General features: G+C 40.9%; 1 protein-coding gene across 1 annotated transcript; it reads right to left on the bottom strand.

The window, feature by feature from the left end:
* Nucleotides 1-4,860: 4,860 nt before the first annotated feature.
* Nucleotides 4,861-16,942, bottom strand: LOC137259859 (carbohydrate sulfotransferase 15-like). The gene is made up of 7 exons (XM_067797489.1): nt 16,532-16,942; nt 10,751-11,012; nt 9,702-9,821; nt 8,431-8,587; nt 6,699-6,867; nt 6,136-6,283; nt 4,861-5,048 (listed from the first exon to the last, which is right to left on the bottom strand). The coding sequence occupies exons 1-7, from the start codon at nt 16,940-16,942 to the stop codon at nt 4,861-4,863; spliced, it is 1,455 nt and encodes a 484-aa protein (XP_067653590.1).
* Between the last annotated feature and the right edge of the window lie 8,624 nt (nt 16,943-25,566).

Genomic DNA, 25,566 nt, shown 5'->3' with positions numbered 1-25,566 from the left:
GGATTGACTGGTCCAGACTCAATTATTTACAGACCGCCGCCTTATAACTGTAACAATGCTGAGTGCGGCGTAAAACCAAACTCACTCACTCACTGATAGTTTCAGAAGCAAATGGTTATGCCATAGTCAAAATGTTGCAATGCACAAAGGTGTCTCATGATAACTTTCACTTGGCTGTCATTAGGTTACAGATCCGCAAAAGACAGCTTTCATAGAAAAGTCTGGGCCCATGTTTCCTCGCAACAGATATGATGTCATTGAAGAGGAAGTTCTTCTAATGTGGTAGCTAAAGCTGGAATTTTGTTGGCAGTCCAGCATGTATACAAGTACGTCAGGAAGAGGAATAAAACACGTTCGATTCGCTTCTTTGAGCTTGTATTCACCATGCTACGCCATTTTCCGCATTATTCTTCTCCTCCACTATCCCATCTCAGATAGCCTTTCTCTTGAACTGGTTAACAATCAAGTCAGCGATCCTGACCACCCATCTCCCTGATGAACAGCATGGGTTGCTGAAGACAATTCTAACCCGGATCTTCACGAGCCATGGAGTAATTAACAAAAGGTTAGAATGTCAATGAGTCGATACGGCATCAGTTCGAAAATCCACTTTATTAAGCAAAGACCTCAAGGATCGTGCATGTCCTACGTACAACCAAGGGGGTGCATCTTCTGCACCGAATCACGGTTTTGACATGTCAGCATTCCAATCGGAATCCAATCAAATTTTTTCATGTCGGACTGTGAAGACATTAACATTGGTCATGGAAGTAGATATGTACATGTTAATATATGCCATTTATTGCTTTGGAATCCGTATTGCTGTGATTTTCTCGAGTCTTATTATTAATTATACTGATGTCCAAAAGAAAGTGTACAATCTGAAAATTTGGCTTGTTTAAATGAGGGTATTTCAGACAGATACAACATCTTACACATTACAAGCATCTTACATATTACGAACATCTTACATATTACATCTTATATATTACGAACGTCATACATATTACGAGCATCTTACATATTACGAGAATCTTACATATTACGAGCATCCAGAAAAGGACAACAGTCCACTAAACGCACTTTATTCTGTAGCAAAACCCGTGAACAATGAAATCATGTTTTTAAGTCGAGAACCGCGAAATGTACGTGAGGAAAAGTATATAAGATTAAAGATCACATATAGCCTGGTAAGGTACAAATACAAAATCACTTGCTGACATCCGTTACAAATGAAACCCCGCCATTAAAACTACTCATTTCGATCTTTAACGAACTTTAATCGACCTTTTTGTCAACAGTGCACAATTCTCAGCCGCAAACGAAAACCCAACCCATCAGAGCGGCGTGTCTCCGTGACGTAATTGTAGGTATAATGAGGGTCTGTGCAGTATTCATCTACATTTCAGGGGTTTGTACAAACCTGAAATCGCGAAAGCTGTTGAGAAATATGAAAGCTATATGTTCTCACAATCTACTATCATTTAATTTTGTCTCCTGCTTTGCCTAGTTTTCGAGTTACAACCCTTGTTTTCATAGACGGTTTTGTCAAATTCAGCTGGTGTCGCTAGGTTGTAATCCGTGTTAGGTGGTATAAAACTACACGGTATTTGTCATCATTCACTTGATGCTCAGTTATTGAATTTATAACAGGTATAACTAGTGGTAACGCCACTAAGATTACCCGACAAAGGCCCCCATTTGGCATTTCTTGTGTCTGGATTAACCGATAAGACGCTGATTGATTAATTAGTTTTATGCGGATTTAAATGGGGGATTTGTCAAAAGGTAGAGTTTATGTATGTAAATTTACTAATCTTTACTGAATACACTCTGTCGTGTCTGTGTCTGTGTACAAACAACACCCTTCTTTCAAAGGATTAGCCGCCAATACATTGATTGATTGCTCATTATTGGCTAACTGAATACCTTTTTAAAAAGAATGATGCACATTATGCAATTAGTTGCCAGGTGTGCTATCTTGGGTAACCAATGAAACTATACAGCAATGTGAAAAACTGAAACGATACATCACGTTTTCGCATATGTGACTGTTGAAAGACACATCACTTGGGAAATCTGCAGATGAATAATATATCACTCGTTTTTGTGGATATTGATGGATACATTCCCCGAACAAGGTAAAAGCCTGACATTGCTCCTATAACTTTAATGTTAATATTTGCATTTTTGTTTTATTAAGTTGCCGTAGCTTTCAACAGAATCATTGTTTTCGTCGTGAAGTGTAATAATGTTGACAACATACACTGGGGCGTGCGTGCGAATTATGATTCATATAAGCAAACTATGAAATGTCTAAATACTACATTCCTGTTATACATTCGCAGATAGCTTCTTTTTATTAAGTTTCAAAATGCTTACAAGTATGATTATACAGTAATTAGGATTATGAGACCAAGTATAAAGACGTATATTGACAAGTGTCTACATACTGGTGAGTGAACGTTACAAACCAAGTAAATTTAGCAAGTGAAGACATTTATCGCGTAGTATTTTCACTTCGAAACCGACCTCGCTTATGTTACGTTACAGGTTGTGTCATGCAAACTCCTTTTGGTAATGATTCAAATACATATTTATGTACTTTTGATTTTCTAACTTGATGAAAACAAACCATAATCTCATTATTTCAAATGGATTTGACTTCACGATTTTCAAAAACGAATGGGATAAATGCTATGTAAGTTTGTTTTCACCGACTTAGAAAATTAAAATTACTTTCCTCAGGTAATAAAATATGTATTTTACTGATGGACATTAGGACTTTACATGACATTGCTTATAACATAACAATTTCACTCTTGGAAGCGGTCAATAAAAGGGGTCAATATAATATTACTTACGATAATATTGTCACTTCGACCACAACCTCGTTTCCGAGGAAGAAAGCGTTATATCCAAACAAAATCCTTTTGGTCAGCAATGTGTAGTAAGCAGTCTTGAGTTTATAAAACTCGATGAAACTTGAACTCCATTTTCTATCCTGGAAGCGTGGTAGGGGGCGAACCATCCGATTTAGTGTATTCCACAGGCTTCCACAACGCTCACTTCGCACACACTAACACCCAGTTTAAGCACAAACTACGGGGTCCGGTGGATAACTGTGCATAGTGACACCATCACCCGACCCCAAGGAACAATTGACGGTATCTCAACAATTCGGCACATCTTTGGTGACGTCGAGAAATCAGCAAACTGGCGAGCTTCCTACACATTTTCTATACATTTAACGGGAAATCGTTCCTTCTATGACGTCACTGTAGGGCTCTGGCGACAGAGCTACGTAACCTGTCTGCGGTTTCGTTTGCAGACGAGAGAGAAGCAGACGGCTTTTTAGCATCTTTTGAGCGCTTGGTATTAATTAACCACAACTGGTGTTCCGTTTATGCCTAAGCAGAAGTCTTTCATATGCAGTGATAAAAAGAGTACCAAAAAATTTAGTTAGTTTAGTTGTTCTTTAAGCAGCAAAGGACACACACAAAAATGTCGAGGCTGAGAGAACGACCCAACAAGAAACAAGTTAAGCCGCCATTGCTTCAACCCTCAAATGCAGCCGTGTAAAAGTCTACAAACTGATGGCACATTTCAGGCGGACGGGTACCATGTCAGACATGCTTCACAGCGGCCGACCCCGAGTGACCACTCCCATCGAAGACAGTCTTATCCGCATTATTCTTCTCCGTAACTACGGTAGCAACGGCACTGGGCAACGGCATCAGCAGACAAACGTCTACGGGCCCACGGTATCAGGGCCTTTCGACCCTACCGTGGAACTGTTGTGACACTGCAACATCGACGTGACAGATTGACGTGGACACGAAGGGTTCGACGTTGGCAAATACGAAACTGGTAACGAATCATGTTTTCAGATGAAAGTAGGTTCTCCTGATTTATGCTGATGGTAGAGCGCGTGTGCACCGGCGAGAAGGTAAACGGCTAAGACCAAACACCAATCTGGAATATCAGCAAATTCGGCGGTGGAAGCGTGATGGTATTGTGAGGCATTTATGGTAACACGAAAACGAGGCAAGTGGTCATTTAAGGCAATCTGACTGCTAGGAGGCACATCGATACATTTTTGTGATACGTGCTGTGGTTCCATTCAATCGGCAGCAGCATCGTGGTATGATTTTCCAACATGATAATACAAGACATACAGCGGCAATAACCCAATACTTCCTTAACAACAACATGGCCAGCCAGTTCATCGGATATGAATCAGACAGAATACCTGACAACGACCAGTGGCACCGGTTACCAGCCAAGGCATAGAACAAAAATGGCAAAGGATCATCCCTGCCGTCATTCGACGTTTGACAACGTCGACGTAGTTCGACATTGGACAAAGTAGATGCCTCCTCGTGCCTAGGCATGTACTGACGCCCAAGGAAGGCATACTCTGTTACCTGTACCCGAGGAAACCTTAGTGTCGTGATATAGATCATATTGCGACCCTGGGACCTGTACACGAGCTACTGAAAATTCGGCAATTTTGGATCCCATATGACCTTGCTTTATAATCATTCTTATTTGTTATATTGTGGTGACATTCACCACACTGTAGTAATATGATTGTTCCTGCGAAATAAATAATCATGATATTGCCTTGGTTTTTCTTTAAGGTTATTTTGAAAACGTGGCAAACTTTCTTTTGGACATCAATATATATCACTGTCATACAGCTATAATAATGAACCTTGTGTCGCGTTTGGTTTGCATGACGTCAAACCTGCCATGATTAAGTAACGATTGGTTATGTGCATGATGGAATGTCGGTGATAGAATATCATGTTTATGGATTTATGCCTGGTCAAATGCTTATTTCTGCTGTCATTTCTTTCAATCTTTCCATAGATATCGTTCGTCTGCTAACAGTTGGGCAAGTCTCTGGTTATACTGTTCATAGAACGCCTCTAATATCGTCCTAGTATCGTTGTTCATGTTGCCCATGTTTCGGCTAGACTTGGGTCGTGGATTGGATTGCGTTTTCTTGAGAACATCCATCCATTCAGATTCTGAAAGTTGACCTGAAAGCACAAGAAATCATGCAGGTTAAGGTTGAGTGTTGCCGCTGAGAAACGTATCCATATCAGTATTATAGGTTCAATGTTTCATAGAGTGTTTCTGGTTTTACGCCGTAAAAAAACGAAAGAAAAAAAGTAAAAAACCAAACAGACAAATTTTTGAAGGGCATTTAGAAGTGAAATGCATAAGAATGAAGATTTTATGGATATCAACTTCTTTATATGAGAACACAACGTTTCGGAGTTAATGCTTAACTCCGAAACGTTGTGTTCTCATATAAAGAAGTTGATATCCATAAAATCTTCATTCTCAAACAGACAAACAAATAAAATTTATAACAATATACAGCTGTTAACGAATCAAAACGAAGTGTCGGAGCATGTGTTCAAGATCAGATCAGGCTGGAACCATTCAAAATGATACATTCAACACGAGTGCGTGCTTTTCAGTTGATGGAACCCAACACACCACGCTACGCAGGTAGAACAGTATTTAAACACATGTCTCCTACAGGTAGCATTAACATATTACTGAACGGATGACCAAGTTACATTAGACGTCGAGGATTACGTCTCTTAGGCAAGCTCGACGACTTTGAGATCGCATGAGATGAGATTCTCACTGATTATGTTTCTGTGCTTATTGTCACTAAGGTGGTAAACATGTAACACCTGCATCAGTTCACTTCGGGGTTACCAAGCACCACACTAACTCCCCCCACCCCTCACCCCCACCCCCACCCCCACCCCCGACACACACACACACCAAACCAACCAACAACAACAACACCAACACACACACACACACACCCAAACCAACAAACAACAACACACTCAAAACCAGCAAACAACAACAATAACACACACACACACACACGCACGCACGCACGCACGCACGCACGCACACACACACACACACGCACACACACACACACACACACATACACACATACACACACACCAAACCAAACCAAACCCACCCAGTAACGAAAGTCGTGGTCCTGATGCTTGGCTATGTACGACACCTGGAACAGTATTGACACACGTCTCCCTAACATCATTCTGATGCTGCGTCTTTACTGGTACTTACTCAGAGAAAGGAAGTCAAACAGTTTTTCCATCTCTCCGCGTGTGTTGGCTACGTAATCCTCAAACCTGATCACGTGGACCTGGTCACGTGGGAAAACTTTCAACCAATCCTCCAGGAAGGCGTGGTATATTCCACTGATTGGACGAACCTTGAACAGTGAGATAAAGAATAGTCTGACACGGCGAATGAACCATATATGTTTGTTATTAGCATAAAAGCTGACTATTACTGTTGTGTGCTCAAAATGCTAAACAAATCAGACCCCGTCCTCCATCAGACTGCTCTGTCGTGATTGGAAGAGAATGGGGTCAGCGGAACGGATGTTGCGTTTTGCGATAAACGTCACTGATTTTGCATAGTTATATTTTCATACACCCATAATTGTGAAACAAAAGCAAAAAAAAATATTGAAATTAATTCTTAAGAGTTTTTAAATGCAATACATGTTTCAGTAGAACTAAGAGATGGATGAGTCAAACGTTCGCTTCTTACTGCCAATCAGGCACAGACGACTTGTATTTATTCGTTCGGGTATAATGTTTTAAACATTTAGCTTGACTTACAAAGGACATTGCGTTCTCCAGTTTGGAGTCGTACACACAGCGTCTTAGAGAATAATGTTTCAAACAACCCTTGAAACGATAAATGGCCTGGATGATCCTCTTGTGAAAATCCAATGTGTCTGGTTTGTATTTGAGATATATAAGCTCAAAGAGGTAGTCGGAATAGACTCTGAAACAAGCAACAATATTTGCCGTTAGGTCCTCACATGAACGTGATGTGTTGGAAGTGTCCAGAATCACCCGACCCATCAAGGTCTGGGCTAGAATTGATCTTCAGGTCTTGCTGCGTAGGTCTTGATGTTCATGATATTAATCACGTGATTGTCTGGACCAGGCTTATTTACAGACAGCTGCTCAGCTGGAATATTGCTTAGTGCAGTATTAAACAAGAAGCCAACCAAACAGAATCTCTCAATCAAACATTAAATGGCATTTTACTTTGTTTGGATTTCTTCTAATATATGATATCTTTCGGAAATCATTGAGTGGGTGAGTTTACGTTAACGCGCCTTTTGGCAACAGAATTCACAGATTGTACCCACTGAGAATTGAGGAATCAAACTCGGGTCTTGGGCGTAACCCCACCGTCCCTTGGGAAAACAAACAAGCCGACATTCAGTTCAGATGAATCATCAAGATCCAGCCCAGAGTGAGATCCATGCAACATGATGCACCCCAACGGGAAATAGACATGTTTGCGTGGAATCGTAGTGGCTTTCACCATATGAAATGAGGCTGCCACACCAACAAGACGTCAATAGCTCAAGTTTATTGTTATGCCAAGATGGTCAGTTTAATGAGAATTCAGTTTGAGCTGATCTTAACTTCGTTACACTCAGGGAGCTGTTGTACACATCAACCTTAGTCTTACGATATGGGTTATGGAATGGCCGTTATGAGGATCTTAGGTCTACGCAGGTTTTACACCAAGGTCCCCAGCAGCATCAGTAGAGGTACAGTTCCAGTATTCATTGGCACAGTGTAATATATGTGTGTATGAATCACAGTATGAAATGTGCACAGCGATGTTGCCATCTAACATCAACATATAACGAGCACATAAGGCTGCATAAAAAATTTAATGTTTCTCGGGCACATTGTTTTTCAAAAGTGACGAGGGCGGTAGGATTTTTATTTTAAATTTTTGAAAGGAAAGAAAGTGACGAAGGAGGTACACAGTTTTGTTTTTTCTCTCTCGGAAATACAGTTTTGAAAGTTTAGCACGCGTTAAAGAGTTGTAGATTCAATCACACTCGTTTGTACAGACAGTCATACTATAGTGGACAAATGGATGATCGGGGCGCGGCCAAGTCGAAATTATTTTTTCAAAATGTCAATAAAAATTGTTCACACGCACAAATAGAATTTGCACGCCGATGAACGAGAAACATTTCACTTTTTTATTTAGCCTAAACATTCTTAATGTCCTCTTACAGTGACGTACATACATATAATCTGAATGACCTTACTGCTTTAATTAAAATTAAACTGAAAAAAAAAATCAGTTAAAATTTAATTGACTAAAAAGACATCAAGAGCTCCGAACTTTAAATTGCCATCAATTACACAAATGCATGCCATTATTTTCAACCATTTGACCAAGACCGAGCAATACACCGACTATATCACAGATAAAGGTCACATACACCCCACACCCATCTACACCCATCCTAGCTCCATCCCCTACTAACTCCACATCCCCTTTCATGACATTATTCGACACACTGTGCACCTGTCTACAGGATTCCTGAGAGCCACAATGATCTTGGTGTCGGGATTGAGGTGGTGTATGTAGTCAGCGTTTGTAAGACAGGGCTCTGTACACTTGCGGTTGCCAGGCAGATCCTGCCAAAGATGGTTGTCCCACATGATGTCAACACTACCTTCTCCTGTAAAGGGAGGGGAGCAAAGGTTAGTAGCCGACTTTGCACATGATGTCAACACTACCTTCTCCTGTAGAGGTAGGTGGATCAGAGGTGAGTATCGTGCGTTCACCTTAATACTTTTAGGCTGGATTAGTTGTCCAGTAACATTTGCTTGTCGAAAGAGAACGCCTAATGGGTCGAGTGATCAGGCTCCCTGAGTAGGCTGATTCGTTGTCATAGAAACCATCCGGCATGGATTGTTGTTCGACGTATCACCCATCGGTTTGTCCAATTTAAACTAGATTATTGAAAGGCCGGCGTGGCGTACCATTGAATTACCTACTACCTTTGTTTACGAATTCAGATGTAAATAGCCAACAGAAGATATTGTTTCGAACAGACCTGAATTGTAAAAGATGAGAGAAGATCAATAAATAATCAACATTCAAACACGGTTTACAATTTACGATTTACAATCTTAAAATAGAAACAAGTATATAGTATATTTACTGAAGACGGTACCTTTCAGTGACACCTCCTGTTAGCATCTGGCCACCTCGCCATTCGATATTTTACGAGTGGTTCATTCGTTATCTGTTTCTGACAACCAATGCTTGTCTGTTTTGTTTGTTGTTGTTTTGCGCCGCACTCAGCAATATTCAAGCTATATGCCGACGGTCTGTAAATAATCGAGAATGACCATTCGATCCCTATAGGCCCCTTTTACGTCAGGCATGTGTTGAAGGTCAGTTCTAACCCGGATATTCACAGGTAACTACAAACGGAAAAACAGCAACTGATCAACGTGCACTGTACTGTACTGCACTCTGCTGCACTGTGGAGTACTGTACTGTGCTGCGCTGTTCTGTACCGCGCTGTACTGCACTGCACCGTATTGTACTGTACTGCACTGTGCTGCACTATACTGTTCTTACTGTACTGTACTGTATTGTACTGTACTGCACTGCATTTTACTCTACTATACTGCACTGCACCGTACTGTACTGCGCTGCACTGTACTGTACTGTGCTGCACTATACTGTACTTACTGTACTGTACTGCATTTTACTCTAGTATACTGTACTGTACAAATCACACGAACGTTACTGCATAAAGCCTAGTTACATAAACTGTGTACCTGTAACCATGTGATGAAACTGTACACCTGTGGAATCATTTCCCTGGAATCTTTCCTCGATGATGTCAGCATTGCTTTGAAAAAAATCCAAATACGTTGACACCGAGGAGCACTCTTTAACTGAAACATGTGAACTAATACTGCAGTGATGATCAGATGTGGCAAATAAAATCAGTTTAACACCACTTAATTGGAAATTATTAGGAACAAAGAAAGAGAGACTGAGTGAGAGAGTTTAGTTTTTCGCCGCACTCAGTTATTGACGACGATTTACGTTGTGTTGACGCCGACGCTTACACCCTAACAAATTTAAACACGCAGCCACCGACACACCCGTGCACGTCTTCTTCCCTTTTTCCCTGCTATGTCTCTTCCTGTTTCCGGCCCGTGAAGGTCTACCTGGGATAGAATCGGCCTTCAGCAACCCATGCTTGCCATAGAAAGCGACTATACTTGTCGTAAGAGGTGACCAAGGGGATCGGGTGGTCAGGCTCGCTGACTTGGTTGACATGTCATCAGTTCCCAATTGCACTGATCGATGCTCATGTTGTTGATCATTGGATTGTCTGGTCCAGACCCGATTATTTACAGACCGCCGCCATATGACTGGAATATTGCTGAGTGCGGCGTAAAACTAAACTCATTCACTCAATTTAAACAGACGTTAAGTATGTGTCATTGTACTTCATGTGATGGATGTCTCTCCGAAATGAGTTCCTAATCATCTCAATTCAATATAGCGTGGTTTGTCACAACAACAAACCCCCCCCCCCCCACCAAAAAAAAAACAAAACAAAACAAAACAAAAAAACTGAAACTGAAATTGTAATTTACAAGGCACGCGGTGTATGAGTATTGACTGGGATACGATGACATGTGTCAACCAAGTAAGCGAGCCTGACCACCCGATCTCGTTAGTCGCCTCTTTCGCCAAGCATGGGTTACTGAAGACCAATTCTAACCTTCTAGGCATGTAGTACAATAGATATTTGTTATGCGATGCTAATATGTGCGAAATAATTTTGGGGATCATCACATGTGAAACTCACAAAACCGCTTCCTGTTGAACCAGAATGGTTCCTTTTTGTAAGGTAGAGTCACTTCCGGGTGTTTTCCAAGACGGTTGTATATTTCAGTTGTGCCACATTTGGGTTGACCAATGAAAATAAAGTATGGCAAGCAGCGCAGAACTTGAGTGGCTGGAACTGGCGAATGTCTTTGCTTTGGTGGTAGAAGTCTACAGTGAGACGACGGACTCGGTGCTTCCTTCCAACATGGGTTCTTGTAATCACTTAAAAAAGCAGGGATGGTCTGAAGTCAAGAAACAAATGAATAGGTAACACTCGAAGTTTTGAATCTCTGATCTCGACTGCTATTTATTATCCAACAATTATGTTCACGGAAACTACAAGAACTGAACCGACAGATCGAGCCTTTGATGTTCATTGTATTGCAATTGTTCATTGTTCTATTCATTAACGACACATTGAAATTCAAAGAGTAATGGCTGATGTACGGCGTCACGGTGATAGTATTGGGGCAGTGGGGTAGCCTACTGGTTCAAGCGTTCTCTCGTTATGCCGGAAACCCAGGTTCGATTCCCTATATGGCCACAAGTTGTGAAGACCATTTCTGGTCTTCCCTGTCATGGTATTGCTAGAATGTTACTAAAGGTGGCGTAAATTATAACTTTCTTACTCCCGCCCAGTGATAGTACCGTTACATAGAAAAAACTAACAACAGTTAATTGTACACGGCACGGCACGGCACGGCACGGCACGGCACGGCACGGCACGGCACGGCACGGCACGGCACGGCACGGCACGGCACGGCACGGCACGGCACGGCACGGCGACATGAGACGACACGACACGACACGACACGACACGACACGACACGACGACATGAGACGACACAGGACGACACGAGACGAGAGAACACGACACGATAAACTGTACACTACACTACACTGCACCACACCACACCACACTAGGTTAGACCTAGGTTGTTCCCTGTCATGGTATTGCTAGAATGTTACTAAAGGTGGCGTAAATTATAACTTTCTTACTCCCGCCCAGTGATAGTACCGTTACATGAAAAAAACTAACAACAGTTAATTGGGCACGGCACGGCACGCACGGCACGGCACGGCACGGCACGGCACGGCACGGCACGGCACGGCACGGCACGGCACGGCACGGCACGAGACGAGAGAATACGACACGATAAACTGTACACTACACTACACCACACCACACCACACCACACCACACCACACCACACCACACCACACCACACCACACCACACTAGACCTAAGAGATGCAAGTGAACAGTTCACAGTAGAACGGTGGAAGATTACAGCTAAGTGAAGTGAAGTGTTTCACGATGTCAAACTGATACTGGTGAAGTCAACGAGTAAGTGAGTTATTATTTATGTCGATGTCTGCAATATTTCAGCCACATTGTGACGAGAACAATCAATAAGTGTATTATAGATCAATAAATTATGCAGGTAAAGTGTTTCACGATGTCAAACTGTACGTTAGACCAAAGTGATGCAGGTGAAGTGTTCCACGATGTCGATCTGTAGGAATAAAAAAAAAGACCAATGTGATGCACGTATTTAAAGTGTACCACTTCCATGATCTTCTGAACGTAGCCATGGTGCTGACCAACGCAGAATCAAGATGAATCCGGGATTCGATCTCACGGATAACCGTACCAGTTACGTCAAAGCGACGCAACTCTGAACGGATAATTACGGCAATCTTGCTGAAATAGGGCCTGCCCCGTTTCATATCCTACATTCATCAACTCTCTTTCTTAGCGAATATTTATCATCAACAGTACATCATAAAAGTCACAATAAACAACGGGTGCGGCCCACAAGCGGGTTGTGCAAATATCTTAATACATTAACGACTTCACATGCTTGACTACAGATGATACACGGGTTTCGGGTCTCTAGTGATGAATAGCCTTAAAAGTGTTTGATAGCCTGATTCACACAGCACTGATAGTGCGCCTGTATCGCCCAGAAATATACTGGCTCAATAAAGAAACGCAACATTGATGAAACCACCACTTGACGACGATAAAAGTGAAATGTTAAGGTATTATGTATACTTCATATGTCTTGGATGTACACGTGACACCACCTTACAACGATTAGTCATCTTTAGTCGCCAAACGGGATTTTAAACGAGAGAAAGTAAATTTATAATTAGCTTCTCGGAATTTAATATGTTAACTTACACTAACGTAGCATGAACTGGTTTGCATATTTTCTCAGAACCCCAATCATCAAATCAACTGGGCAGAGCACACCGGGTGCCCATTTACTGCTGGGTGAACAGAGGCAATACTGAACACACTGACTTGCCTAAGGTGAAACCACAAGCATCACATGTGCTTTGTTGTGGAGCAGGACAGAAGGCCTAGAAACCCTCAGGAGTGAAGCTGCCAATATCGCTGACCCATCCAAGTACTCTACGCACATAACTTAATTCATTTGTGACCTGAGCTTCATGCACCCCACCACACACTCCTTGTGCGTGTGCGTGTGTGTGTGTGTGTGTGCGTGCGTGCGTGCGTGAGTGCGTGAGTGAGTGCGTGCGTACCATACTGCGAAAGAGCATATCGAAGCAACTTTTCCTGACAACATTTTCACAGTAAAAACAAACTTATCTCGAACCTGAGGTGGGTAATCATGTTTATATTCCTGGCAGTCGAAAACGATGTTTCTAAATAATTGTGATTGCGGAAACCGTGTAACATAACACTCCATACTGTAATACAGTGGCTTGTTTCATTTTATTGCTTCAAATATTATTCAGTCCACAGTGACTGCATTCTATGCGTGAAACAAGTTATTAGTGAAACGGTAGGCTATTTAATACCTAAAAGCCCTGACAGGTAGTTTAGTGGCTGTTGGGGCGTGATGATTGAAACACAACACCAGCTGGCAATTATAGACGGGACAAATAATTAAGCTGGTTACAGGTGTCACTGGCCGTTAATTGAATTAGTACGGGCCAAATCTGAACCCTGGGCTTTAATTACAGCAACAAGTGAGCTTACATTAGATTAGAATTTAATGAAAATATTTTATTTTCAACATTTGATTTGAATAAGATTTGAAAGTGCAAACTGTCCAAATTATTCTAAATAGTTATGTGCACGGAAGGCAGGAAATGTCATTAATCTGGTTTAGTGTCACTTCGCGGACGTCAAAAGCCGTCAGGACATTCGGCGGACATTGAAGGGGATGAGTGCTGTTCTTCAACATTCAAAATCCCCATAGAAGGCATACACAATAATACTTGTTTGATTGCTGTTTAATGCCGCAATCAGCAGTATTCAGCTATATCTTGAGGGCCTGAAATAGATGAGCCTGCAACCCACAATCCTGGGATCAGCTCAATGAACATCTGTCTACGAAAATAGGTGAGTGAGTGAGTGAGTTTAGTTTTACACCGCACTCAGCAATATTCCAACTATATGGTGGCGGTCTGTAAATAATCGAGTCTGGACCAGACAACTCAGGGATCAACAACATGAGCATCGATCTGCGTAATTGGGAACCGATGACATGTGTCAACCACGTCAGCGAGTCTGACCACCCGATCCCGTTAGTGGCCTCTTACGAGAAGCATAGTCGCCTTTTATGGCAAGCATGGGTTGCTGAAGGCCTATTCTACCCCGGGACTTTCACGGGTTGGAAATTAGGATACGAAGTCAACGGACATGACCAACCAACCCTACATACAGTCTTCCTTCCTGACAAGCATGTGTTTTTGGAGACCAATTCTAACCGGATCTGCTTGGGTCACTTGTGAATATAACAGATTCATTAAAATATCCGGAAATGAGTGTATTTACATGAATACTAAAACCATTCCCAACACCAATGAATCAGCCTTTTCGAGCCGTGGCTGGTAGCATAGATGCTCTTGGCCAAGTGTTTGTGCTCACAAAGCGATAAGGCTATACCACTCCCATAGTCTAAAATGAACATAACACTGTAGTGGTGCAAGAAGGCCCAACGTCAGATCACTTGTGTAAATACCCCATTGAGCGTACAGGTCTATCGCTAAGTCTACACTACCTGTTTACTCGTGGCATTATTTATTATCGTTAGCTGACGCCCTCTAGAATTTATTTCTCACTTACACAGTTATTGTCCCGATAATATAGAGCAAGTATTAACAGACATTGTTTACACATCCTGCCCTAAGGGACGCGTCGTTGACAGAAGTGCTTGGAGCAAGTTGTTGGTCAAGGCAACATGTCAGCATAGCAAGTATGTAAGTATTTCCTATGTTTGACATGTAAATATTGTGAAAAACATATTTTAAAAATAACTGTCATCGGATGTACATGAACATGTTACCTAAAGACTAAATTTTAATACCTAAATGGAAACCAAACCATAATAAGAAAACAAGGAATTATTTTTAGTTATTTAGCATTATTCCACAAATGCAACTATGTACCGGCAATATCACAGCGAAGGACACTGGAAATGAACTTCACACATGGTACCAATGTAGGAAATCGAACCTGGGTCTTCAGCCTGACGAGCGAACGCTTTAACAACTTTTACGTAATCGTCATCTGGACTGGATCTCAACAACACAGAAATAAACACCCACCGTGCTCATGATGTCCACATCTCAACAACACAGAAATAAACACCCACCGTGCTCATGATATCCACATCTCAACAACACAGAAATAAACACTCACCATGCTCATGATGTCCACATCTCAACAACACAGAAATAAACACTCACCATGCTCATGATGTCCACATCTCAACAACACAGAAATAAACACTCACCATGCTCATGATGTCCACATCTCAACAACACAGAAATAAACACTCACCATGCTCATGATGTCCACATCTCAACAACACAGAAATAAACACTCACCATGCTCATGATGTCCACATCTCAACAACACAGAAATAAACACTCACCATGCTCATGATGTCCACATCTCAACAACACAGAAATAAACACCCACCGTGCTCATGATGTCCACATCTCAACAACACAGAAATAAACACTCACCGTGCTCATGATATCCACATCTCAACAACACAGAAATAAACACTCACCATGCTCATGATATCCACATCTCAACAACACAGAAATAAACACTCACCATGCTCACGATGTCCACATCTCAACAACACAGAAATAAACACTCACCATGCTCATGATATCCACATCTCAACAACACAGAAATAAACACTCACCATGCTCATGATGTCCACATCTCAACAACACAGAAATAAACACCCACCGTGCTCATGATGTCCAGATCTCAACAACACAGAAATAAACACTCACCATGCTCATGATGTCCACATCTCAACAACACAGAAATAAACACTCACCATGCTCATGATATCCACATCTCAACAACACAGAAATAAACACCCACCGTGCTCATGATGTCCACATCTCAACAACACAGAAATAAACACCCACCGTGCTCATGATGTCCACATCTCAACAACACAGAAATAAACACTCACCATGCTCATGATGTCCACATCTCAACAACACAGAAATAAACACTCACCATGCTCATGATGTCCACATCTCAACAACACAGAAATAAACACTCACCGTGCTCATGATGTCCAGATCTCAACAACACAGAAATAAACACCCACCGTGCTCATGATGTCCACATCTCAACAACACAGAAATAAACACCCACCGTGCTCATGATATCCAGATCTCAACAACACAGAAATAAACACTCACCATGCTCATGATGTCCACATCTCAACAACACAGAAATAAACACTCACCATGCTCATGATATCCAGATTTTTTAAGTATTGTCTGTGCCTTTGGATATCTGACCGTTTAGCCCCTCGTCTCAGTCTCTCCAGTTTAGGTACAGCGTATGGTCGTAGTTTCCTCACAGCATCCCTTACACGTTTACTGGTCTCAATTTCTGTCACAGAAACGTTGGTGAACGATTGGTAGTCACTGTCATTCTTCGTAAGCTCAACTGGAGGAATGTGAATTGTATGTAACACATGCTCAATGTATTTCACATCCGAGGAATGGACATTCAGTCTCACTGGAACTCTGTACGTAATGTTGTTATAATTCAAACTATACAGAAGAACGAAGGGAGCAAGCAGTGCCCCCAGCGCAGACCAGTGTCTGGCGGTAAACCACACGGTTCTAATACAGCGACCTTTCGTCAGCATAGCAACTCCTGATCTGTCATCGCTGTCATCGAAGTGAGTATGCTGCTTATCCGACCATAGACTTGTCGAGGCTTCCGTTCATATAAAACCCCCTGCCGTCGATTGACAAAGCGACCACTACCCACATTTAAAGCATCGATCCCTCGTTCTGTCCCCTACAGACCCACCAACATCGGAGCATCGTTTGACATCCACACAAATTTATACCGAGGGCTCACAGTTATGAAGATATAACATTGCTTCAACAGTAATGAATTGCACTTCGTTCGTAAACCTGTAATGTGATAAATCATTACTACAGACACAAACTTTTATTTTTGCAGAATTTTTTGTTCATTAACCTGGAGTCCAGGTTGAATACTCTCCGGAATGCTGAAAAAAAAACCAATAGGTATCTGGCTAGCTATTCTGGAAACGTCCGTAGCCCTCCGAAAATCTTAGGCCCATTCCTAACACTAGGGTTACGATGAAAATTTAGGATTCTTTGGGCTACGAACGTTTCGAGAATACGGGCCCTGGTCCTAGAGTTTTGAAGCTCTTTAAGTGCTAAGATCGTCGTAAGTGCCATGTTTTAACGTTAACTTACGGCTATCTTAGCGCTAAGGGAGCTTCGAAAATATAACCTGTGCCTTTGAATAGTATGTCACCAAGGATTCGATATAAATCTATCCTTAAGTGATGCAATCAATAGACTTCATTGTTCTGAATTTAAGAAAACCTTAGTCTAAATTGTTGTATTAAATGGAAATACTATAAATTAATGATGGATACAATTTACCACTGCTCACGTGGCTACTGGAAAGATAGAAATTATGGATTTTGTTCAAATTTGGTGCCGAGGTGTCGAGATTCACCTACATCAGTTGAATTTAGTGCCCTTGAGATAACTTGCAAGGTCATAGCAACAGTCTGACATTTTGCCATCATTACGTAAAAATTGTTAAATCAAGCAAGCACTGACAAATTCTAATGGGTATATGTAACACAGTTAAATGCATGAAGAGTTGGTGTAGAGGGGTAGAATGCTTGTTCTAATGGGTCTATCTAAGATGGACGTTCGCAAAGTAGTCAGCCTTACCGAGAATATAATACAAATGCAGCTGTTTTATGTTTGATTTTCCAACACCTTTATCTGTCAACCTCAAGCAAATGTGTTTTGCTTGTTCCGCTTGGCGAATTTTGAGGAATGTAGCCACAAATTAAAACTAGCCAGTGGTTGATTCAAAAAGGTGAACCAAATGAGTTGTGATCTTTTCCAAGACGCCGTCTTCATACGGCCTAAATGACGAGATAAATAAATACATTTCTAACCTGAATTATTGTGGCGATCCATTATGGCCAGTTTCACTAGCTACAAGAAAAGCGACAGAAACATAACCCAATTTCTATGATTTTAATGTCTGACGCTGACCACTACATAAAATTGCATACATTTTGTAAGTTTGGATGTTATGTTTTAAGTAAGTGTTGTTTTCTATCCGCCGCTCTCGGTGGTTAACAATGAGTTCGTCACTGAGTTAAAATTTAAAGTTACATAGGGAGTATTTCAGCCATTACGTGACTAGGAAAGTTGGAAATGTAAAGGTAGAAATGAAAACTAAACAAACAAAACAAATTAAACAAAACAAAACCCCCAAAACCCAATAAACAAAAAAAAAAAAAAAAGAAAAGAAAAAAGAAAAGAAAAGAAAAGAAAAAAGAAAAAAGAAAACCCGAAAATATACTTACCTGTCTGCGAAGGACTTTGAAACAAATAGACTATCACTGGTATAAATTTATAACTAGTTGCTGAATCTAAAAGATTTTGGCTATAAATTAAAATGCAATAAGAAATCTGGTTTCAGCTTGCCAACAACTGAAGGTAGGTCACCTTACTAGGGACCATGGGGACTTACAGTAACTTGCTTCAAGCATGGACCCTAGTTGGGTTTACACCATCCCTTCAGATAATAGCATTTTTCAACAATCTAGCCATAAGTTGAAATGATATATTAATCTATACAACTGATATTAAATATTTTTCGGTTAACAAAACTTTTCAAAACGTATGCAACAATTCTATTTCTGAAAAAATCGCAAATCAAATGGAAACTTACAGGAGTGAAAAGATTCTTGAGTTAACGAGCTAACAATCTTCATATTGGCAATTTTTATGCGACCTTGCAAATTATCTCTCTAAATTCAACTGGTGTCAGTGTATCTCGCCACAACAGCTTGGTAGCAAATGTGAACAAAATCCATCATTTCTTTCGTCAGTCTTCGCCCCAACAAGCTTATATGATGTATGAAATGCAACGAAAAACGAAGGCACGCGAATTGCAAAAAGAATAAAACTGTTATTACAATTTACGTAAATATTTATTACGTTTTACTAAAATTATTACAATCTACGTCAATTTTTATCGTAATTTGAGTTTTACAATTTAAGTCAATATTTATTACAATTTGCGTATTACAAATTACGTCAGTATCATTACAATTGATGTTTTATTACACATTACGTCCAGGTTTTAGGCAATTAGTTGCAAGGTATTACACTTTAGGTTTTTATTATTATGTACATCAACCTTCCATATCTATCTAGAATTTCAATGTACTCGATAACTATGACGTCGGGAGGAGGCATTTTGAAGATGGTGAGATGAAGCTGTCCACCCGGAGTGTCGAAAATGAAAGTTTTATAGATTCGATGTTTCGGGTGTTACGTAAGGAGGTAACTAGGCGTTAACGCTATGCAGTTAGACCCTCCGTACATGCGAAAACACGAAATACGTTATACAGTACATTGTTCGTTGTGGTCACTTTGAGCCACAAGTAGCTGGTCCTTGAGACGTTGAAGCTTTGTGTCAAGCTCTTCTTATTCTTTATTCTTTGTTATTGCCAGCTTGGTACAATATACAGTGACTATCGCTCACAGACCCTTAATTCACACCATTGTCATCCCAAGTGAGCAAGGTGGTCAGTCTGATCAGCATAGTTCGTTATGGAAATCTCTTGTCTCTGAGGCTGTTCCTTGAGACGTTGAAGCCTTAGGAGGCCATAGGAAAGGCACGCAACCCATGCATACCCTAAAAGGGGACTATGCTTTTCGTAAGAGGCGACCAACGGGATCGGGTGGTCATTGGTTCCCAATTGCATAGATCGATCCTCATGTTGTTGATCACTGGATTGTCTGGTCCAGACTCGATTATTTGCAGACCGCCGCCATATAGCTGGAATATTGCTGAGTGCGGTGTAAAACTAAACTCACTCACTCATTCACTCACTCATGTTTCATGCGTTTTTCGCCATGCACAATACATACTCGAAGCGCCCAAACAATCTGATCATTATTACCGAGATAACACAAGCTTCCTTTTGAGGCTCTAAAAAGGTTGCATGCCTCATCCCTTCTAGTACCCATTTTCTGCTGGCTGAACAGAATCAGAACAAACTCAGTTTCCTGAGGTGAGACCAAATGTCTAACCTGTGCTTCGTTGTGGGGCAGGACTGAAGCCCATGAAGCTCTCAAGAGTCAAGCTGCCAAACTCGGTGACTCATCTAAGGACTCTCCATGTTCAACGTTGCATACCTTCACCTGATTGTAACAGAACTCTCTGCACAGGAACACAGAATTAAAAGATACACTCTCGAAAACAAATGTAAATAAGAAACTATAGCTTAGAAGTGTGAATAAAGAACATTTTGGACTAGCCTGAATTAGGGTGAGGCAAGACATCCGCAAGTTATTGTTGTGGGTGCTGGTGAGTTGCGAGACCTTGACCTTAACGGCAGGACCAAATGGCGTAACCTAGTTGTGTGTCAGCTCTCCAATGAAACTGGTTTTGAGGAGAGATCCACGAGATCCGAGCTGGTTCCATGGTTGTCTAACATGAAGTTAGAGAGGGGAGATGATAGGCTCCTTCCGTCCGGGGTGCCGTTCTTAAGTGGGTAGTTGCCCGAAAATGTATATGTTGTAATTTACTGTTATCTTCCTCTGTGTGATAAAAAGCGTGAATGAAATTTGAAATTTTGCCATTTATCTCTTTTGTGTGGGTTCCGTGGTTTGTGGACTAGTACCATCAATGTAGACTGATTGGGTGAGTTTGGGTTTAGCAATATTTCAGCAATACAAACAAAGAAAACCAGAAATGGACTTCACACATTGTACCCATGTGGAAAATCGAACTCGGGTTTTCGGCGTGACAAGCGAACGCTTTAACCACTGGGCTTTGTTGGCAGAGTCTATTTTGCACTCTGGTATGAAGATGGTTGAGGATTACGTACATTATATTGACTATTCCTGTGGTGGGGAGATGGTTGAGGGTTGTGTGCCTTATATTGACCAATCCTGTGGTAGGGAAATGGCTCAGTATTGTGTACCTTATATTGACATATCCAGTGGTAGGGAAATGGCTCAGGATTGTGTACCTTATATTGACTAATCTTGATATTGGGAGATGGTTCAGGATTGTGTACGTTATATTGACCAATCCTGTGGTAGGGAAATAGTTCAGGATTGTGTACCTTATATTGACTTATCTTGATATTGGGAGATGGTTCAGGATTGTGTACGTTATATTGACTAATCCTGTGGTGGAGAGATGGTTCAGGATTGTGTACCTTATATTGACTAATCGTGCTATTGGGAGATGGTTCAGGATCGCGCACCGTATATTGAATAATCCTGTGGTGGTGACATGGTTCAGGATTTGTGTGCCTTATATTGTCTAGTCCTTTGTCCTAGTCAAATGATGTTTAAATGTGTCCATAGATATCACCAAACAGAAGAGAGACACCGTTATTTTAGTTCCATTTGTAATTATACTTTCACAATTAAGTAATTGTACAATTCATTTGTGTTCTCTCTTGTGTACATTATTCTTCAGCATGTTTAGAATACCAATGGACCGAAAACAAAATTTGAGATACTCTTTCTGAGTATAAATCTGTAATATTAGATATACTCTATCTGATCACAAAAACTCATGCATATTGGGCATTGATATTTAAATACGTATCATAAAGGATTTTTATATTGAAAGAACCGGCTGTCATATGTACCAGTTTGTAAGCTTGTAGGACTTGTAAGGTCCATTGTTCAGGTTCAGTAAACCATTGTGTTGTCCTACTGTTCATCACAATCGTAGTCGCCATGAAATATTTGGAGACGTTTAAGTGGTGGTGCTTAAATTTGCCCATAGATCACACCAAACAGAACAGAGGGACCATTATTTTAGTTACCAGACAGTCATGTTTCATGAAAGATCATAGACGACATTTTTGCGACCGTTTAAGTTGTGAAAAGATATGAACCAAGTTATATTTCACAAATGAACTCATATAATTTATCACACGGTTGGTCGTTCCAGCCCTGTCCTTTTAAAATGTCTACCGAAAGATCAACACAGTTTTCCTTCTTCCCGTATGAATCTGTATGACTTGGTTGATCTATTTGCCATTTGTTGAATGTGAGGGGTGTTCCATCAGTCCAGAAGAAGGAATTGTTGTCATGGAGATCCTTCAAGCCAATCCAGTGGGACTCTGACAAAGACAAATGTTTTTGTGATAATGTCAATTCCACATGTCAGCTGGATATGCCTGAAAATATCATTCAGTATCCATCAGCCTGCACGTTTACAGCCCAAAACGTAGTGGTATTCCAAATTAAAGAACAATTTAGTTATATATCCTTGTAAATTGTTTTGCCAACACTTTATGACACGATATAATATTTATTACTTTTTGTCGTGACTATCTGGACACAAATGGCGGACGATAGCAAGAACGATAAGGCCGCATACGGGGTGTATGGTCGACACTTGCTATCGTCCGCCATTTGTGCCAAGATCGTATAGTTGAGGGTCAAAATCGTCTTTCAGTCGACTTGTAGAAATAACAATAAGGAACTGGTAGCTGTCATGAGTGTTGATCGATAAGCCTATCACTCATGATTATGTTTAGATGAAGTTTTAATTGATTGCAGGCGATGGTAGCGTAGCGATAGGCAAAGCAGGCGGATGCGGTTCACCGATGTGTCCGACCTTGTCCAGATATATTGTACTGTGAAGCGTTTCAAGTTGGGGGCCATCTCAATTTTTTTCATATTTAATTAAATCTTTAATCCTCGAAATGACACAAGGGCCTGTGGCGGCTTATAGTCACGTGAAGTTACATCCTCATATTAGCCACACTCGTGACTCATATTATTGGTTTTCAATGAAAAATGCACATCTCTGAACATGATGCTACAATTAAACTTGCAGTGCAGCGATGGTATACCATCATGACGTCATCAAGTTCATGACGTTGTAACATGGTCAGGGCGTTGTATAAATACTACTGTCACAAAGATATCTCGTAAGACATATCGTTTGATCTCACACAAGGAATATCACCAGTAAAGCCTCTGTGACACTGAATACACTAACGTCCGGAAATAGGATCACACGCTACTAAATATGCATGTGTTTGTTCCATCACGTGCGTGCGTGTGTTTTGTGTGTGTTTATTGTAAGGTACGTTTTGTCAGTACATTGCATGGCTGAAAATATATACATGTATCCATGTTTTAAAAACCATAGGGAAATTCATACTTACTGAAGAAAGCATATTTTTTAGTTAAAGATCGGTTCTTCAAGCGATCGTGTATTTTCACAAGCGTTCCTCCATCAGAACGACACTGTTCCAGGGATTGGTCCCATGTCTTCTTCACAGCATACTTTTTGACATTAAAGGTTGTCTTACCCGCCGTCAACTTCTCATAACCCTGTGGAACTTTCAACACAAGGAGTCCAATTAGTAACTGTGTGATGCAACACTGAAGAGTCACTAAAACTAAATCAATGGACACTGAAGGTCAACGTTTTGCAATAGGACAGCATGCCAACTGATGATTCACTTATACTGTGGACTCTCTTTATACCGATATCCCTCTAAACTGACATCGCTCGGGACCGGGGAAAAATAGGGTTAGAGGGCTGTCTGTTTACAGGGAGTTTATTATATGACTTTACATAGAAAATTAAGCTTCCGTACAGCTTCTTGTCAGTATTTTAAACTATTGTTGTGTTGTGATAAACAAAAATATCCTGCAGTAATATATCCATTATTCTCGCTGATTCGACAGCTAGGCCTTGTTAGGCTGTAAACACTGAAAGTAGTGCCTACATGTGATGTCATATTTTATATGTATTTTTGAGCACAACAGATACCCATTCCACATACACTATATATTATATAAGTAGGCTATAGTGTTATAGTTCAAACGGCGTCTGGATTCTGATATTCAACGACTTACTTGCACTGAGGTTTCGTTCCGTTTGAGAGAGGTCCCCATCTCCAGTTTTCGTTCCATGTACTCTTTTTTCTTGCATGTTGACTCTTTGTTGTGATTTTGATGTCTGTTCCCTTGGATTCAGATCCAACTTGGAGGATGGCCTCTGTTGTACATCCGCACCCATTCCGGAATGAAATGTTCCGTTTCCTGCTGAGTCCTGACTTTGCAAACCGATGTCCAGCGAAGGTTTGGTGTCAGATGCAGCCGTTCTTCCCTTCTTTGTCCCCACAGTCTCTGGATCCTGGTCATTGTTGTCTGTTGGTGAACGGGTTTTGCTTTCACTAATTATCTTTGTACCTGTTACTTCACTCTTTGCATCCTGGCTATGGACACTGTTACTAGTTCCTAAGCCTGATTTGGGTTGATAAAGGTTTCCTTCACCCGTCTCCTGAATCTTTGAATCCGGGTTAAGGACATTGATGGTTCGCTCACTTGGTGTGCTTTCATTTACTCTTACTGTACCTGTTCCCTTAGTCTTTGGATTTTGGTAGTGGCCCCTGCGGTGTGATGATGAGCTGGATTTGGTATAAAAAATACGTCCCCCCTCTGTCTGCATATTCTTTGAATCTTGTTCAAGGACACCATTTCGCGTAGAAGAGTTCGGTATTGTTTTGTTAGGTGGAGATGAATTTGGTTCAGTTTCATTCAGAATAACTTCTTCTGTTTTCATTTCCTTTGCATCTTGTGTTTCAGCATCACTGCGTGATTGAGAGCTGTTTCCTCTGACCTCCCTCATCTGATGATCACGGTTGATACGGTTTCGAGGTGTGTCGAGGACATTACGTGTCATCTTCCCCGTGTTTACTCGTCCATTCATTGGGGCGTTTTGCAAATCAGATGTGCAGGGTTGAGTACACTCCATTCCATTATCCGTGTCCATACTTTGATTGGGCAGCTATATGTTTCAGAAATGTAAAAGAGAGCATTTGTAATTAAATACATGATCCAGAAAAGAGTAGCGTCACAGGAGCACGACTCACCCACTTGATTTTCTAAATACTCATCATAGTATGTCCTAACTTTCAAAGTCAAAAGAACTTTCAATTTAATTACTTTAAACCAGGACTTAGCTACACTTAAGAAAACAGAAACGCATAAGTGATTTTGAGCATATTGAACTCATGTAGTTGCAGAAAAACAATACAAACAAACTATTTCTTTACAAAACGTAATCTATGTGTGATTGTAAACGGCTACAGCGTCAAATGCGCCATTTGTAACTTTCCCCCTTGCTTTAGATGCGTTTGTAGAAATATTCGCGAAAGCGTCACAAATAAAACATACAATGCAAAATGCGTGTACGCGA

The sequence above is a fragment of the Haliotis asinina genome, chromosome 13 (genome assembly GCF_037392515.1).
Source record: "Haliotis asinina isolate JCU_RB_2024 chromosome 13, JCU_Hal_asi_v2, whole genome shotgun sequence".
Lineage (NCBI taxonomy): Eukaryota > Metazoa > Mollusca > Gastropoda > Lepetellida > Haliotidae > Haliotis > Haliotis asinina.
This window is presented reverse-complemented; position numbering and strand designations above follow the sequence as displayed.

Excerpts from the sequence above, each read along its gene's own strand:
- LOC137259859 (XM_067797489.1), bottom strand. The coding sequence starts at position 16,942 with ATGCTGACGAAAGGTCGCTGTATTAGAACCGTGTGGTTTACCGCCAGA. Across the intron at positions 6,868-8,430 it reads CTCAGGAATCCTGTAGACAG|AGTCTATTCCGACTACCTCT; the intron begins GTGCACAGTGTG and ends TGCTTGTTTCAG. Across the intron at positions 5,049-6,135 it reads GTTTGACTTCCTTTCTCTGA|GTCAACTTTCAGAATCTGAA; the intron begins GTAAGTACCAGT and ends TTGTGCTTTCAG.